Source organism: Penaeus monodon, unplaced genomic scaffold (genome assembly GCF_015228065.2).
Source record: "Penaeus monodon isolate SGIC_2016 unplaced genomic scaffold, NSTDA_Pmon_1 PmonScaffold_1819, whole genome shotgun sequence".
Lineage (NCBI taxonomy): Eukaryota > Metazoa > Arthropoda > Malacostraca > Decapoda > Penaeidae > Penaeus > Penaeus monodon.
The window spans coordinates 1,758-16,825 of record NW_023647694.1 but is presented as its reverse complement, the minus strand read 5'-3'; the positions used below and the strand labels follow the sequence as shown (position 1 = coordinate 16,825).

General features: G+C 33.7%; 1 protein-coding gene and 1 pseudogene across 1 annotated transcript; one reads left to right on the top strand and one right to left on the bottom strand.

Annotated features, from left to right (window-relative positions):
- Nucleotides 1-4,411: 4,411 nt before the first annotated feature.
- Nucleotides 4,412-6,942, top strand: LOC119569708 (replication factor C subunit 1-like). The gene is made up of 6 exons (XM_037917756.1): nucleotides 4,412-4,479; nucleotides 5,185-5,331; nucleotides 5,757-5,986; nucleotides 6,165-6,359; nucleotides 6,488-6,639; nucleotides 6,780-6,942. The coding sequence occupies exons 2-6, from the start codon at nucleotides 5,205-5,207 to the stop codon at nucleotides 6,925-6,927; spliced, it is 852 nt and encodes a 283-aa protein (XP_037773684.1). The 5' UTR covers nucleotides 4,412-4,479; nucleotides 5,185-5,204; the 3' UTR covers nucleotides 6,928-6,942.
- A 264-nt stretch (nucleotides 6,943-7,206) lies between these two features.
- Nucleotides 7,207-14,630, bottom strand: LOC119569706 (annotated as a pseudogene).
- Between the last annotated feature and the right edge of the window lie 438 nt (nucleotides 14,631-15,068).

Below are 15,068 nucleotides of genomic sequence, written 5' to 3'. Positions count from 1 at the left end.
TCAGTTCCATATACTGTTTACCTTTTGGGTGATCAGAGACATACATTGTTCATTGATGCCATGATGACAAAGATACATGCCATGTCCACTATCTTTATTATTATTTTTATTATATTATCATCATCATCATCATCAACATCATTAGTAATAGTAATAATAGTCTTCACACATAGATGGCTTACAAATGCTTAATCACCAAGAAGTCAATTAAAAAGTCCTGTCTATCTCTCCTTTTTAAACTTGTTTCCTTCAGTTTTGTAAGATTCCTTTTTCTTCTTTATTGCTTTTAGTATTGTTAATAACATTGTCAATATAATGGAGGTGCATTGATATTAATTGCATTAAAAAAAAATCCTCAAGAAAAGGAGAAATCAGATGAAGTTACAAAAGTCTGCTAAATAGTTCCTTGGTGGCTGAGCAGTTTCAGAGCCATCTGTAAAGTTCACCAAAGTTTACAGTATATATACAAGGCAACGGGGTTTTAAGGTTCAAAAATTATTTTGTAAAAAAAAAAACTCACTCCCAGTGATTTGTACTATGAATCATGACAAGACTGTCCCACATACCAAGATGTATCCCATCATGTAAAACAGTGCTCACAAGTTGATCCAGACTGCTATCATTAGGAGAAAAAGTCTCTCAAAAGTAACATCTTTTTATTAACGAAAAAGTTAATGATGCTGCAAGTAATAGTGTAGAGAGTGGGGCAAAGTTATGAACCCTCTGCTCCAAATTTCAAGTGTACCAATAGGCACATGATGTAGTATAGTGCTGGAAAGTCCAGTTTTTAGCTATTTAAACCTGTACACTTTCAAAGCTGAAAGTGATTAATCTTTCATTTTTCTTTCAAGCAATGATGAGGTGGTAGGGTATAAGTGGACAAATAAGCAAAGATTTTTTTTTTTAGAATCACTATATTGGTGTTTTTTTTATTCCTTAACATATAGTTTAATTTCTCAGATTTTTGCCACAAGAGTGGGATTTTTTTAGGAGGGGGAATGGTAATAATGCCCCTGGATTGGTATATAGTGGAAGATTACTGTTATATTCCAAAGATATCAAAAGGGGTGAATATGAAAGATACACAGTTCTGATGTTTAGATTTTTTACTTTATATTAGAACTTTTAATAATTTACAGATGATGATATCTTCTGTGTGACTAAAAATAAAAAACAAATCAAGAAAGAAGAGCCCGCAGCATTACCCAAACCCAAACCACCCCAAAAATAAAACCTGTGGCTCCTTCAGATTTTTTTGGAACTTCACCATTGATCAGAAAAGAGGAGAGGAAACCATCATTAAAAAGAAAAAAAGTATATCAAGTTTCTTATCTGTTTTGTTATGATTTATGTTATATGCTAATATACCTTTTTTAATGCAAAAGTAATGATCGGGAAAAATTATTTTAATTTAGATTATTTTAGTTAAAGATCCTTTAAAGATGCACTCTGTAGCAGAAAACACTGATGATGTGAGGCATTATATATAGTACCTCTAGGCTTCTTTTAGTGTTTGAATTTTTTAAAAAAATTTTTATGGCAGCTTTCAATAATGTTACTTAACCTTAATTCTTGTAGTGTTCCCACCATTTGTGATCATGGATTTTAGGATTCCGTTTCAATTTTAAATGAATGTTTCAGAGCAGAGACAGCAGTATAGATGATAACAGTGATGATGACTTCGAGAAAACTCTGGAGCAGCTTGACAGGCAGCAGCAGCATGATCCAAAAGACCAAAACAGGAGACCCAAATCTCCCTCAGGGAAGGAGACAAAGCCAAAGCCAAATGAAAATAGCCCTCCAAATAAGGACAGTCCTAAGGGGGGTCTAGCAAGTAAATGTCAGCTAAACTAAAGAGAGGGACTGATATAAAGCGATAAAGGATGAGAAAACAACACCGCAAAAAAATAAGGAAAAATTGCATAGCCCTGAAAAAAAAAAAAAATACAAAGCTGAGAAAACATGAAGAGTACAATCCCAAATGAGAAGGGTAAGAATATAATTGCAGAGAAAAAGGAGAGAATAAGTCCCAAGAAGGAGAAATTACACCTAAGAAAGAGAAAGGCAATCCCTCAGACAAAAAAGCATTATCAGTAGTGAAAAAGAAAAACCCTAAAAAGAGTGAGACAAGTGAAAGTGAAGAAGTTGGATCCACCCCCCAGCCAGAGGAAAAGAAGAAAAATTCAAAGGCAGCTTATTTAAGTTTTTGCAGAGATTTTGGGGCCCCGTAATCCAGGCAGCAAAGAGATTCCTGAGGTGATACCTTGATGTATTTCTTGAGCATTGTTATAGTTTGTCATTTGATGAAGGGGTATGGAATTTAAAGGTTTAATTTTTTGAGGAAAACTGTCTACTCTTAAGAGTATTTATGAAATATGCTTGGCATACATATGTCTATACTTTAGCAGTTCTACTTGAAATTTATTTTTATATTTATGCCTATCTTAGTTCAGACTAAAGAAATATTTCCAATATATGTAAAAGTACTTTGTTGCAGGGGGAGCCAGACTGTCTGCAAGGCCTTGTGTTTGTGCTTAGTGGTGTATATGAAAGTCTGGATAGGAGGAAGCCTCAGATTTAATTTAAAAGACATGGTGGCAAAGTCACAACGTCTGTCAGCGCAATACATCCTATCTTGTCTTGGGTAATGAAGCTGGGGAAAGCAAAATAAGAAGGTAGGATTACTCTAATACCTACATTTTTTTCAGATTTGAACTTTGGGGAAATCAACAGTAAGCCCAAAATGATCACAATATTGATTCACAGAATATGCAGTAAAAAAAAATCTGTATAAAATAAAGCATTGAATTTATCTTATCTATATATATATGGTACAAATTAGTTGATATAATTTCATCAGTTGTGTAAAAATAAATTTATATTTTTTAGGCAGAACAATTAGGCACAAAACATTTGGGATGAAGAGGATTATTAGACCTCATTCGTACACGCCCAGGAAAAGGATCTATGGAGAAAACTCCCAAGGAAGGTATGACACATATCTGCTCAAGATTGTATTTTAAAATATTTGAATTAGGCCATCCAAATTTATAACCAGTTTACTGAGATATATTTCCTTTTGACTAAAACTGTCTCTTCTATTACAAGAAACACCTTGCAAACTTAAAGCATTTGCAAAAGAAAGTAAAGGAAGTGCACTTGAGAAATCTTTGGTGAGCAGTCCAGTGTCAAAGAGCCCAACTTCTAAGCCTGTGGCAAGTGCATCTAAAACACCCAGTCCCGGAAGGCCACTCTTTCAGAACACCCCTACATCACAGGTAAATTCATTTACCATTTTTGAGATTTGTTAGATTTTTCCATTTCTTTCAGCTTGCTGGAAACCATAACTTGTTCAAATTCACTGACATGAAATAAGAGGTTGTATTTACTGTTAATTAACATTTTCATGGTAATCAGTTACCAGGAATAAATATTTATTTAAACAGCTAGAAATAGAATATTTCCTCCTACTAATATTATTAATTTCATTATGTAGTTTACCTGGATACTAATATGAAATCACAAGATAACATGATTACATGCCATGACCAGTGTTATTTTAGTTTATTAATTGCAGAGATAGCTATACAAGTTCTTAGTCACCAAGGAGTATTTCACTTGTTCATGTTTTTCTGTGATTCGGGAAAAGATTCTTTCAAAACTAGTTTACTACCTGTATTATTAGTATTTGAAAACATTATGATCATCATAAAGGGCAATACCAATAAAAAGGTATCCGTGTTAATTGTATCAATATTTTATATATGGCATAAAAAAACATACCAGGAATGGGAATTTGATCATTAGAGCTTACTAATTCACTCCTTGTTGTATGAGTATTTGTGGACCCTTTATGTGCCCAAAAAAATTCACAGAAGACTACAGTGGACGTACATAACCTCACAACCATTGGGTTAAACTTGAAAGTAGCTTCGCCATTGTTGTTACTAGTCCATTTTTTGTCATATTTGTCATGCTATGTTCAGAAATGTTAAATAAAAGCCTCTGTCATTATTGATTTATTAAAATCATCAGCAAGTTGCAGTCCATCTTCCACAAAACTCATCCCCAAAGACTCCCGCCATTATCTTCTCAAGAGTTGAGTGGGAAATCTGGGGGGACACTCATGTGGGTGGACAATATAAACCAGCTAGTCTTTAAGAAAAATCATTGGGCAGCAGTCAGAAAAGTCCAAAGTGAAGAAATTACTTTTTGGTACCCAAAAAATTTGGCATAAAAACCAGTCTGGGGACAAAAAAACTACAAAGACCAAGTAAGTTTTTTTTTTTTTATGAGCACCATTCCTTATAGAAAACTAATGTTTTATTTTACATTTTGTGTCTCCAAATTATTTGTAATTAAAATAGATTATAAAGAAGCACATACTTTAGTAGGCATTTTTTTCTTACAGGTCCTTGGGCTAAAGATGATAATGGTGCTTTTTTCAAAGCTGCCCTTTTTCAGGCCCTCCAGGAGTTGGGAGTAGGCTTTTGTGTATCGAATATGGTTTGCATGGATTTGCTTAAGTCTTTGCTGATGGGTGGCATGTACGCACATGCCATGGCATGGTGGGACCATCTGCCAGAGGCATGTACGCAAATGCCATAGTGTATGTATGGACATGCCGTGAGTTTTTTTTTTTTTACAATCATGGCAAAATATGATTTTCTGCCAGTGAAAGTGTGATTAATCATTTTTAAAACATTTTCTCATTTTTACCATGCAACAACAACAACAAAATAAAATGCAACAAACCAACAATTTCAATTCCATGATGTCGCACACTGCTTATTTTATTTGGACTATAGACCGAATAATAATCAATTATAGAGTCTATATAACAACAAAAATACCCTTCAGTCTCGATTTATCAGGAAGTTTGGCAAGTAGTGACTTTAAAAAATAATGAAAACTGAAAATACAACATATCTTCGTAGTATTACGAAGAAATGGTATGGGATGCTGGTATTTGGCATGAGTGGTCACGCATGCTTGGGCGACGATATAAGCCCCCGGCAGCGAGGCCCAGGCCACTATGAATACTACCCGTCAGAAAAGGGTTAATTAATAATGATATAGACTACATGCAAGATTAGTGCTATGATTTGGAGTTGCTGTAGGTTGATGTAATTTTTAGCTCTAGAGTTTCAGCATATTTAAAAATAAAGTATTTTCTTTACCTAGGTAAAACAACAACAGCACACATGGTCTGCAAAGAAGCAGGTTATGACTTTATTGAGCTCAATGCATCAGATGCTCGCTCCAAGCGCACTTTGGATGAAGTTGTTTCTGAACTTCTTTCAAACAAAACTTTAGCTGGTTTCACTAAGAGTAAGTATAATTTTATAAAATGTGTAATGAATGATTATATAATACTGCATGTAGATCTCAGGTTCTTGCCGTAGTCTATTTCTTCTTCACATATTGACTAAGTGAAATTGGAATAACATTACTGAGAGGGTAGGATTGTGTTATCTCAACCAGAAAGAGGAAAGACATGACTAATTTCTTTATAAAATTCTTCTTTTCCCTAATTTCTTATTGTGTGAGTATTCATAGATTGGTCATCATAGTAATGACAGGTTTTTGAATTTTTTAGATAAAAAATAAATAGAATAAGATATTAACTTCCATGATCAGAAATAGTAGGATTAAGTTTTCCAATTCTATTTGTACAATTTATTGCAGAAGCTAAATTTGATTAATAGTTCTTATGTTTTATTTTAGCATATCTCATTTGATTCTTTTGTTCACAGGCAAAGGCCAGAGTAATACCAGTGCCAAACATGCTTTAGTGATGGATGAGGTGGATGGAATGTCTGGCAATGAAGACAGAGGTGGAGTTCAGGAGCTGATCACTCTCATAAAGAAATCTAAAATACCAATCATAACAATGTGTAATGACAGGAATCACCCTAAAATTCGTTCATTAGCCAATCATTGTTTTGACCTCAGATTCTACAAACCAAGGATTGAGCAAATCAGGGTAAGCTTCTTCTTATGCTTTCAGTATTAATACTTTACATGCAAGTTGGAGTTTTAGCCCTGTCTTTAATAGGAATGCCCCTTTAGAAAATTTTGGGAATAATACATTTTTGAGGAATTATCTAGTGTTTATGGTTTCTGTGAATAATTTGTAGAGTCCTAATTATTACTGGTTTCAGGGGCCAATGATGTCTATATGCTTCCGTGAGGGTATCCAAATTAAACCTGATGCCCTCGATCAGATAATCATTGGATCAAACCAGGACATAAGGCAGATCCTTCACCATCTATCTATGTGGTCAGCCAATGAAAAAAATCTGCAAGTTGGTGATATGAAGCGAGAAGCAGAAAAAGCCAAGAAAGACATGAAAATGGTATATTTTTTGCTTTCTTTTGATGTTTGGTTGTATTTATTATTTTTTAGAGTATTTAAATAAAATGAAAAGAGAGGGATGGGGATGAAGGTAAAAGCATATTTTGATTATTGATTTTTCCTCTGCAGGGTCCATGGGATGTCTGTAAAAAAGTATTTTCAGAGGCTGACCACAAAACAATGAGTCTCTATGATAAGTCTGACCTGTTCTTCCATGATTATTCCATTGCACCCCTTTTTGTTCAAGAAAATTATCCAAAAGCTGTTCCACATATTGCCAGGTGTGTTGACATTCCAGTTTTAGAGAACATGTGTCTTGATTTGACAAAAGTAAATAATGGTAAAAAGTTGAGTGAATATAAATTGAAGTATTTAGGTATTTTGGCCAGTTCTTATTAATAACATCATTCTCTTCCAAAAGGGGTAATCGCCGCACCACTTTGGAACAACTTGCTAAAACTGCAAGCAGTCTTGCAGATGGAGACTTAGTGGAGAAAGCCATTAGGTCTAAAAATGCATGGTCTCTCCTTCCTACTCAGGTAAGATATCAAATATTGAGCTTTTCATAAAAGGAAAAAGAAAGAAAGAGTACACTGAAAATGTGTAATAGTATATATGGCACAATATTCCTGTGGGAGGAAAACGAAACTTGTAAAAATAACTATCAATATATATATAATATATATATATATATATATATATATATATATATATAATATATATTTTATATATATATATATATATATATATTGATAGTTATTTTTACAAGTTTCGTTTTCCTCCCACAGGAATATTGTGCCATATATACTATTACACATTTTCAGTGTACTCTTTCTTTCTTTTTCCTTTTATGAAAAGCTCAATATTTGATATCTTACCTGAGTAGGAAGGAGAGACCATGCATTTTTAGACCTAATGGCTTTCTCTTAAAAAAAAAAACTAAGTCTCCATCTGCAAGACTGCTTGCAGTTTTAGCAAGTTGTTCCAAAGTGGTGCGGCGATTACCCCTTTTGGAAGAGAATGATGTTATTAATAAGAACTGGCCAAAATACCTAAATACTTCAATTTATATTCACTCAACTTTTTACCATTATTTACTTTTGTCAAATCAAGACACATGTTCTCTAAAACTGGAATGTCAACACACCTGGCAATATGTGGAACAGCTTTTGGATAATTTTCTTGAACAAAAAGGGGTGCAATGGAATAATCATGGAAAAAACGGTCAGACTTATCATGAACTCATGGTTTTGTGGTCAGCCTCTGAAAATACTTTTTACAGACATCCCATGGACCCTGCAGAGGAAACATCAAAATCAAAATAGCTTTTACCTTCATCACATCCCTCTTTTCATTTTATTTAAAATACTCTAAAAAATAATAAATACAACCAAACATAAAAAAGAAAGCAAAAAAATATCCCCATTTTCATGTCTTTCTTGGCTTTTTCTGCTTCTCGCTTCATATCACCAACTTGCAGATTTTTTTCATTGGCTGACCACATAGATAGATGGTGAAGGATCTGCCTTATGTCCTGGTTTGATCCAATGATTATCTGATCGAGGGCATCAGGTTTAATTTGGATACCCTCACGGAAGCATATAGACATCATTGGCCCCTGAAAACCAGTAATAATTAGGACTCTACAAATTAGTTCACAGAAAACCATAATGACACTAGATAATTCCTCTAAAATGTATTATTACCAAATTCTAAAGGGGCATTCCTATTGAAGACAGGGCTAAAACTCCAACTTGCATGTAAAGTATTAATACTGAAAGCATAAGAAGAAGCTTACCCTGATTTGCTCAATCCTTGGTTTGTAGAATCTGAGGTCAAAACAATGATTGGCTAATGAACGAATTTTAGGGTGATTCCTGTCATTACACATTGTTATGATTGGTATTTTAGATTTCTTTATGAGAGTGATCAGCTCCTGAACTCCACCTCTGTCTTCATTGCCAGACATTCCATCCACCATCCATCACTAAAGCATTTTTGGCACTGGTATTATTTCTGGCCTTTGCCTGTGAACAAAAGAATCAAATGAGATATGCTAAAATAAAACATAAGAACTATTAATCAAATTTAGCTTCTGCAATAAATTGTACAAATAGAAATTGGAAAACATTAATCCTACTATTTCTGATCATGGAAGTTAATATCTTATTCTATTTATTTTTTATCTAAAAAATTCAAAAACCTGTCATTACTATGATGACCAATCTATGAATACTCACACAATAAGAAATTAGGGAAAAGAAGAATTTTATAAAGAAATTAGTCATGTCTTTCCTCTTTCTGGTTGAGATAACACAATCCTACCCTCTCAGTAATGTTATTCCAATTTCACTTAGTCAATATGTGAAGAAGAAATAGACTACGGCAAGAACCTGAGATCTACATGCAGTATTATATAATCATTCATTACACATTTTATAAAATTATACTTACTCTTAGTGAAACCAGCTAAAGTTTTGTTTGAAAGAAGTTCAGAAACAACTTCATCCAAAGTGCGCTTGGAGCGAGCATCTGATGCATTGAGCTCAATAAAGTCATAACCTGCTTCTTTGCAGACCATGTGTGCTGTTGTTGTTTTACCTAGGTAAAGAAAATACTTTATTTTTAAATATGCTGAAACTCTAGAGCTAAAAATTACATCAACCTACAGCAACTCCAAATCATAGCACTAATCTTGCATGTAGTCTATATCATTATTAATTAACCCTTTTCTGACGGGTAGTATTCATAGTGGCCTGGGCCTCGCTGCCGGGGGCTTATATCGTCGCCCAAGCATGCGTGACCACTCATGCCAAATACCAGCATCCCATACCATTTCTTCGTAATACTACGAAGATATGTTGTATTTTCAGTTTTCATTATTTTTTAAAGTCACTACTTGCCAAACTTCCTGATAAATCGAGACTGAAGGGTATTTTTGTTGTTATATAGACTCTATAATTGATTATTATTCGGTCTATAGTCCAAATAAAATAAGCAGTGTGCGACATCATGGAATTGAAATTGTTGGTTTGTTGCATTTTATTTTGTTGTTGTTGTTGCATGGTAAAAATGAGAAAGTGTTAAAACTGACTTAATCACACTTTCACTGGCAGAAAAATCATATTTTGCCATGATTGTAAAAAAAAAAAAACTCACGGCATGTCCATACATACACTATGGCATTTGCGTACATGCCTCTGGCAGATGGTCCCACCATGCCATGGCATGTGCGTACATGCCACCCATCAGCAAAGACTTAAGCAAATCCATGCAAGCCATATTCTGATACACAAAAGCCTACTCACCAACTCCTGGAGGGCCTGATAAAAGGGCAGCTTTGAAAAAAGCACCATTATCATCTTTAGCCCAAGGACCTGTAAGAAAAAAATGCCTACTAAAGTATGTGCTTCTTTATAATCTATTTTAATTACAAATAATTTGGAGACACAAAATGTAAAATAAAACATTAGTTTTCTATAAGGAATGGTGCTCATAAAAAAAAAAAAACTTACTTGGTCTTTGTAGTTTTTTGTCCCCAGACTGGTTTTTATGCCAATTTTGTAGCCAAAAAAGTAATTTCTTCACATTGGACTTTTCTGACTGCTGTCCAATGATGTTCTTAAGACTAGCTGGTTTATATTTGTCCACCCACATGAGTGTCTCCCCAGATTTCCCACTCAACTCTTGAGAAGATAATGGCTGAGTCTTTGGGGATGAGCTTGTGGAAGATGGACTGCAACTTGCCTGATGATTTTAATAAATCAATAATGACAGATGGCATTTATTTAACATTTCTGAACATAGCAGTGACAAATATGACAAAAGAATGGACTAGTAACAACAATGGCTGAAGCTACTTTCAAGTTTAACCCAATGGTTGTGAGGTTATGTACTGTCCACTGTAGTCTTCTGTGAATTTTATTGCACATAAATGGTCCACAAATACTCATACAACAAGGAGTGAATTAGTAAGCTCTAATGATCAAATTCCCATTCCTGGTATGTTTTTTTATGCCATATATAAAATATTGATACAATTAACACTGATACCTTTTTATTGTTATTGACCTTATGATGATCATAATGTTATTCAAATACTAATAATACAGGTAGTAAACTAGTATGAAAGAATCTTTCCAGAATCACAGAAAAACATGAACAAGTGAAATACTCCTTGGTGACTAAGAACTTGTATAGCTATCTCTGCAATTAATAAACTAAAATAACACTGGTCATGGCATGTAATCATGTTATCTTGTGATTTCATATTAGTATCCAGGTAAACTACATAATGAAATTAATAATATTAGTAGGAGGAAATATTCTATTTCTAGCTGTTTAAATAAATATTTATTCCTGGTAACTGATTACCATGAAAATGTTAATTAACAGTAAATACAACCTCTTATTTCATGTCAGTGAATTTGAACAAGTTATGGTTTCCAGCAAGCTGAAAGAAATGGAAAAATCTAACAAATCTCAAAAATGGTAAATGAATTTACCTGTGATGTAGGGGTGTTCTGAAAGAGTGGCCTTCCGGGACTGGGTGTTTTAGATGCACTTGCCACAGGCTTAGAAGTTGGGCTCTTTGACACTGGACTGCTCACCAAAGATTTCTCAAGTGCACTTCCTTTACTTTCTTTTGCAAATGCTTTAAGTTTGCAAGGTGTTTCTTGTAATAGAAGAGACAGTTTTAGTCAAAAGGAAATATATCTCAGTAAACTGGTTATAAATTTGGATGGCCTAATTCAAATATTTTAAAATACAATCTTGAGCAGATATGTGTCATACCTTCCTTGGGAGTTTTCTCCATAGATCCTTTTCCTGGGCGTGTACGAATGAGGTCTAATAATCCATCTTCATCCAAATGTTTTGTGCCTAATTGTTCTGCCTAAAAAATATAAATTTATTTTTACACAACTGATGAAATTATATCAACTAATTTGTACCATATATATATAGATAAGATAAATTCAATGCTTTATTTTATACAGATTTTTTTTTTACTGCATATTCTGTGAATCAATATTGTAGATCATCTTGCTTACTGTTGATTTCTCCAAGTTCAAATCAGAACAAAATGTAGGTATTAGAGTAAATCCTACCTTCTTTATTTTGCTTTCCCCAGCTTCATTACCCAAGACAAGATAGGATGTATTGCGGCTGACAGACGTTGTGACTTTGCCACCATGTCTTTTAATTAACTCTGAGGCTTCCTCCCTATCCAGACTTTCATATACACCACTAAGCACAAACACAAGGCCTTGCAGACAGTCTGGCTCCCCCTGCAACAAAGTACATTTTACATATATTGGAAATATTTCTTTAGTCTGAACTAAGAGTAGGCATAAATATAAAAATAAGATTTCAAGTAGAACTGCTAAAGTATAGACATATGTATGCCAAGCATATTTCATAAATACTCTTAAGAGTAGACAGTTTCCTCAACAAATTAAACCTTTAAATTCCATACCCCTTCATCAAATGACAAACTATAACAATGCTCAAGAAATACATCAAGGTATCACCTCAGGAATCTCTTTGCTGCCTGGATTACTGGGCCCAGATCTCTGCAAAAACTTAAGATAAGCTGCCTTTGAATTTTTCTTCTTTTCCTCTGGCTGGGGGGTGGATCCAACTTCTTCACTTTCACTTGTCTCACTCTTTTTAGGGGTTTTCTTTTTCACTACTGATAATGCTTCTTTGTCTGATGGATTGCCTTTCTCTTTCTTAGGTGTAATTTTCTCCTTCTTGGGACTTATTCTCTCCTTTTTCTCTGCAATTATATTCTTATCCTTCTCATTTGGAGATTGTACATCTTCATGCTTCTCAGCTTTGTATTTTTTTTTTTTTTCATGGCTATGCAATTTTTCCTTATCTTTTTGCGGTGTTGTTTTCTCATCCTTTATCGCTTTTATATCAGTGCTCTCTTTTAGTTTAGCTGACAATTTACTTGCTAGACCTCCCTTAGGACTGTCCTTATTTGGAGGGCTATTTTCATTTGGCTTTGGCTTTGTCTCCTTCCCTGAGGGAGATTTGGGTCTCCTGTTTGGTCTCTTGGATGCATGCTGCTGCTGCCTGTCAAGCTGCTCCAGAGTTTTTTCTCGAAGTCTCATCACTGTTATATCTATACTGCTGTCTCTGCTCTGAAACATTCATTTAAAATTGAAAAAGGAATCCTAAAATCCATGATCACAAATGGTGGCAACACTACAAGAATTAAGGTTAAGTAACTTATTGATAAATTACTAAGCCATAAGAATTTTTAAATAATTCAAACACTAAAAGAAGCCTAGAGGTACTATATATAATGCATCACATCATCAGTGTTTGCTGCTACTAGAGTGCATCTTTAATGGATCTTTAACTAAAATAATCTAAATTAAAATAATTTCCTGATCATTACTTTTGGCATTAAAAAAGGTATATTAGCATATAACATAAATCATAACAAAACAGATAAGAAACTTGATAACTTTTTTCTTTTTAATGATGGTTTCCTCTCCTCTTTTCTGATCAATGGTGAAGTTCCAAAAAAATCTGAAGGAGCCACAGGTTTTAATTTTGGGGTGGTTGGTTTGGGTAATGCTGCTGGCTCTTCTTTCTTGATTTGTTTTTTATTTTTAGTCACACAGAAGATATCATCATCTGTAAATTATTAAAAGTTCATAATATAAAGTAAAAAATCTAAACATCAGAACTGTGTATCTTTCATATTCACACCTTTGATATCTTTGGAATATAACAGTAATCTTCCACTATATACCAATCCAGGGGCATTATTACCATTCCCCCTCCTAAAAAAATCCCACTCTTGTGGCAAAAATCTGAGAAATTAAACTATATGTTAAGGAATAAAAAAAACACCAATATAGTGATTCTAAAAAAAAAAATCTTTGCTTATTTGTCCACTTATACCCTACCACCTCATCATTGCTTGAAAGAAAAATGAAAGATTAATCACTTTCAGCTTTGAAAGTGTACAGGTTTAAATAGCTCAAAACTGGACTTTCCAGCACTATACTACATCATGTGCCTATTGGTACACTTGAAATTTGGAGCAGAGGGTTCATAACTTTGCCCCACTCTCTACACTTTACTTGCAGCATCATAACTTTTTCGTTAATAAAAAGATGTTACTTTTGAGAGACTTTTTCTCCTAAATGATAGCAGTCTGGATCAAACTTGTGAGCAAACTGTTTACATGATGGGATATCATCTTGGTATGTGGGGACAGTCTTGTCATGATTCGATAGTACATAAATCACTGGGAGTGAGTTATTTTTTCACAACATAATTTTTGAACCTTAAACCACAGTTGCCTTGTATATATACTGTAAACTTTGGTGAACTTTACAGATGGCTCTGAAACTGCTCAGCCACCAAGGAACTATTTAGCAGACTTTTGTAACTTCATCTGATTTCTCCTTTTCTTGAGGATTTTTTTTTAATGCAATTAATATCAATGCACCTCCTATTATATTGACAATGTTATTAACAATACTAATAGCAATAAAGAAGAAAAAGGAATCCTTACAAAACTGAAGGAAACAAGTAACAAGGAGAGATAGACAGGACTTGTAATTGACTTCTTGGTGATTAAGCATTTGTGAAGCCATCTATGTGTGAAGACTATTATTACTATTACTAATGATGTTGATGATGATGATGATGATAATATAATAAAAATAATAATAAAGATAGTGGACATGGCATGTATCTTTGTCATCATGGCATCAATGAACAATGTATGTCTCTGATCACCCAAAAGGTAAACAGTATATGGAACTGAGATTGATGATCTCTATACCTTTCATCATCTATGATACATCTATTGCTAATTGAAATTGAAAATGATTACTTTATAGACATAAAATAAAAACATCATAGGAAGTTTCATAAAGGGGTGCATAACAATGTCAAAAAAGGCAAAACTCTGACATTCCCCACAGCCAAAACGGCATCATGCCTGCCCCTGCTGTTATAGTTATACTTAAACAGAAGAGCTCAACAAGGGTTTGCAATTCTAACACTTTTGCACCTCCGAAATACGCACCAGAGTCAGAAGCTAAAACTCTCTTCTTATTGGAGGAAGGAAGGGGATCTTCCTCATCTGAGTCAATGACAACAGCTTTTCTTTTGCCCTCTTTCCCTTGGGTGGATGGCTTCTCTGGCTTCTTTGCCCCAACTCGGGCAAAATAGTTTCTAATATCCTAATAGCAAAAGAGGAAAAGCAATTAGTCATTGGTAACAAAATTTTCTTAAAATCATTAAACTAACTCTTATAACTATAACATATTGATAATAAACTAAAAAAAAAAAACAATAAATTAAAAAAAAATAATAATAAATAAAAAAATTAAAAAAATAAAAACAAAATAAACAAATAAATAAATCTTCTGTATATCTTTGTAATACATCGTCCTTTTATTATAACCAATTCATGCATATTTTGCAAAGACAGGATTTCTAAATAGACAATTATGAAGAAATATTAAAAGTCATTCATGGGAGGAAGTAAACATGAAATGTTTCAAACAAATATGTGCACCATGTTAGAAGTTGAAATACAGGCCTAACCATTACTGACTGATATACAAGTGAACCACAGATAAAATGCTACCATTCTTTCATTTCTCCACAAAGCCTTGAACTAAAGAAAAAAGAAAAAAGAAGAAAGAAAGAAAGAAAGAAAGAAAGAAAGAAA

Excerpts from the sequence above, each read along its gene's own strand:
- LOC119569708 (XM_037917756.1), top strand. The coding sequence starts at position 5,205 with ATGGTCTGCAAAGAAGCAGGTTATGACTTTATTGAGCTCAATGCATCA. Across the intron at positions 5,332-5,756 it reads TTTAGCTGGTTTCACTAAGA|GCAAAGGCCAGAGTAATACC; the intron begins GTAAGTATAATT and ends TTTTGTTCACAG. Across the intron at positions 5,987-6,164 it reads CAAGGATTGAGCAAATCAGG|GGGCCAATGATGTCTATATG; the intron begins GTAAGCTTCTTC and ends TACTGGTTTCAG.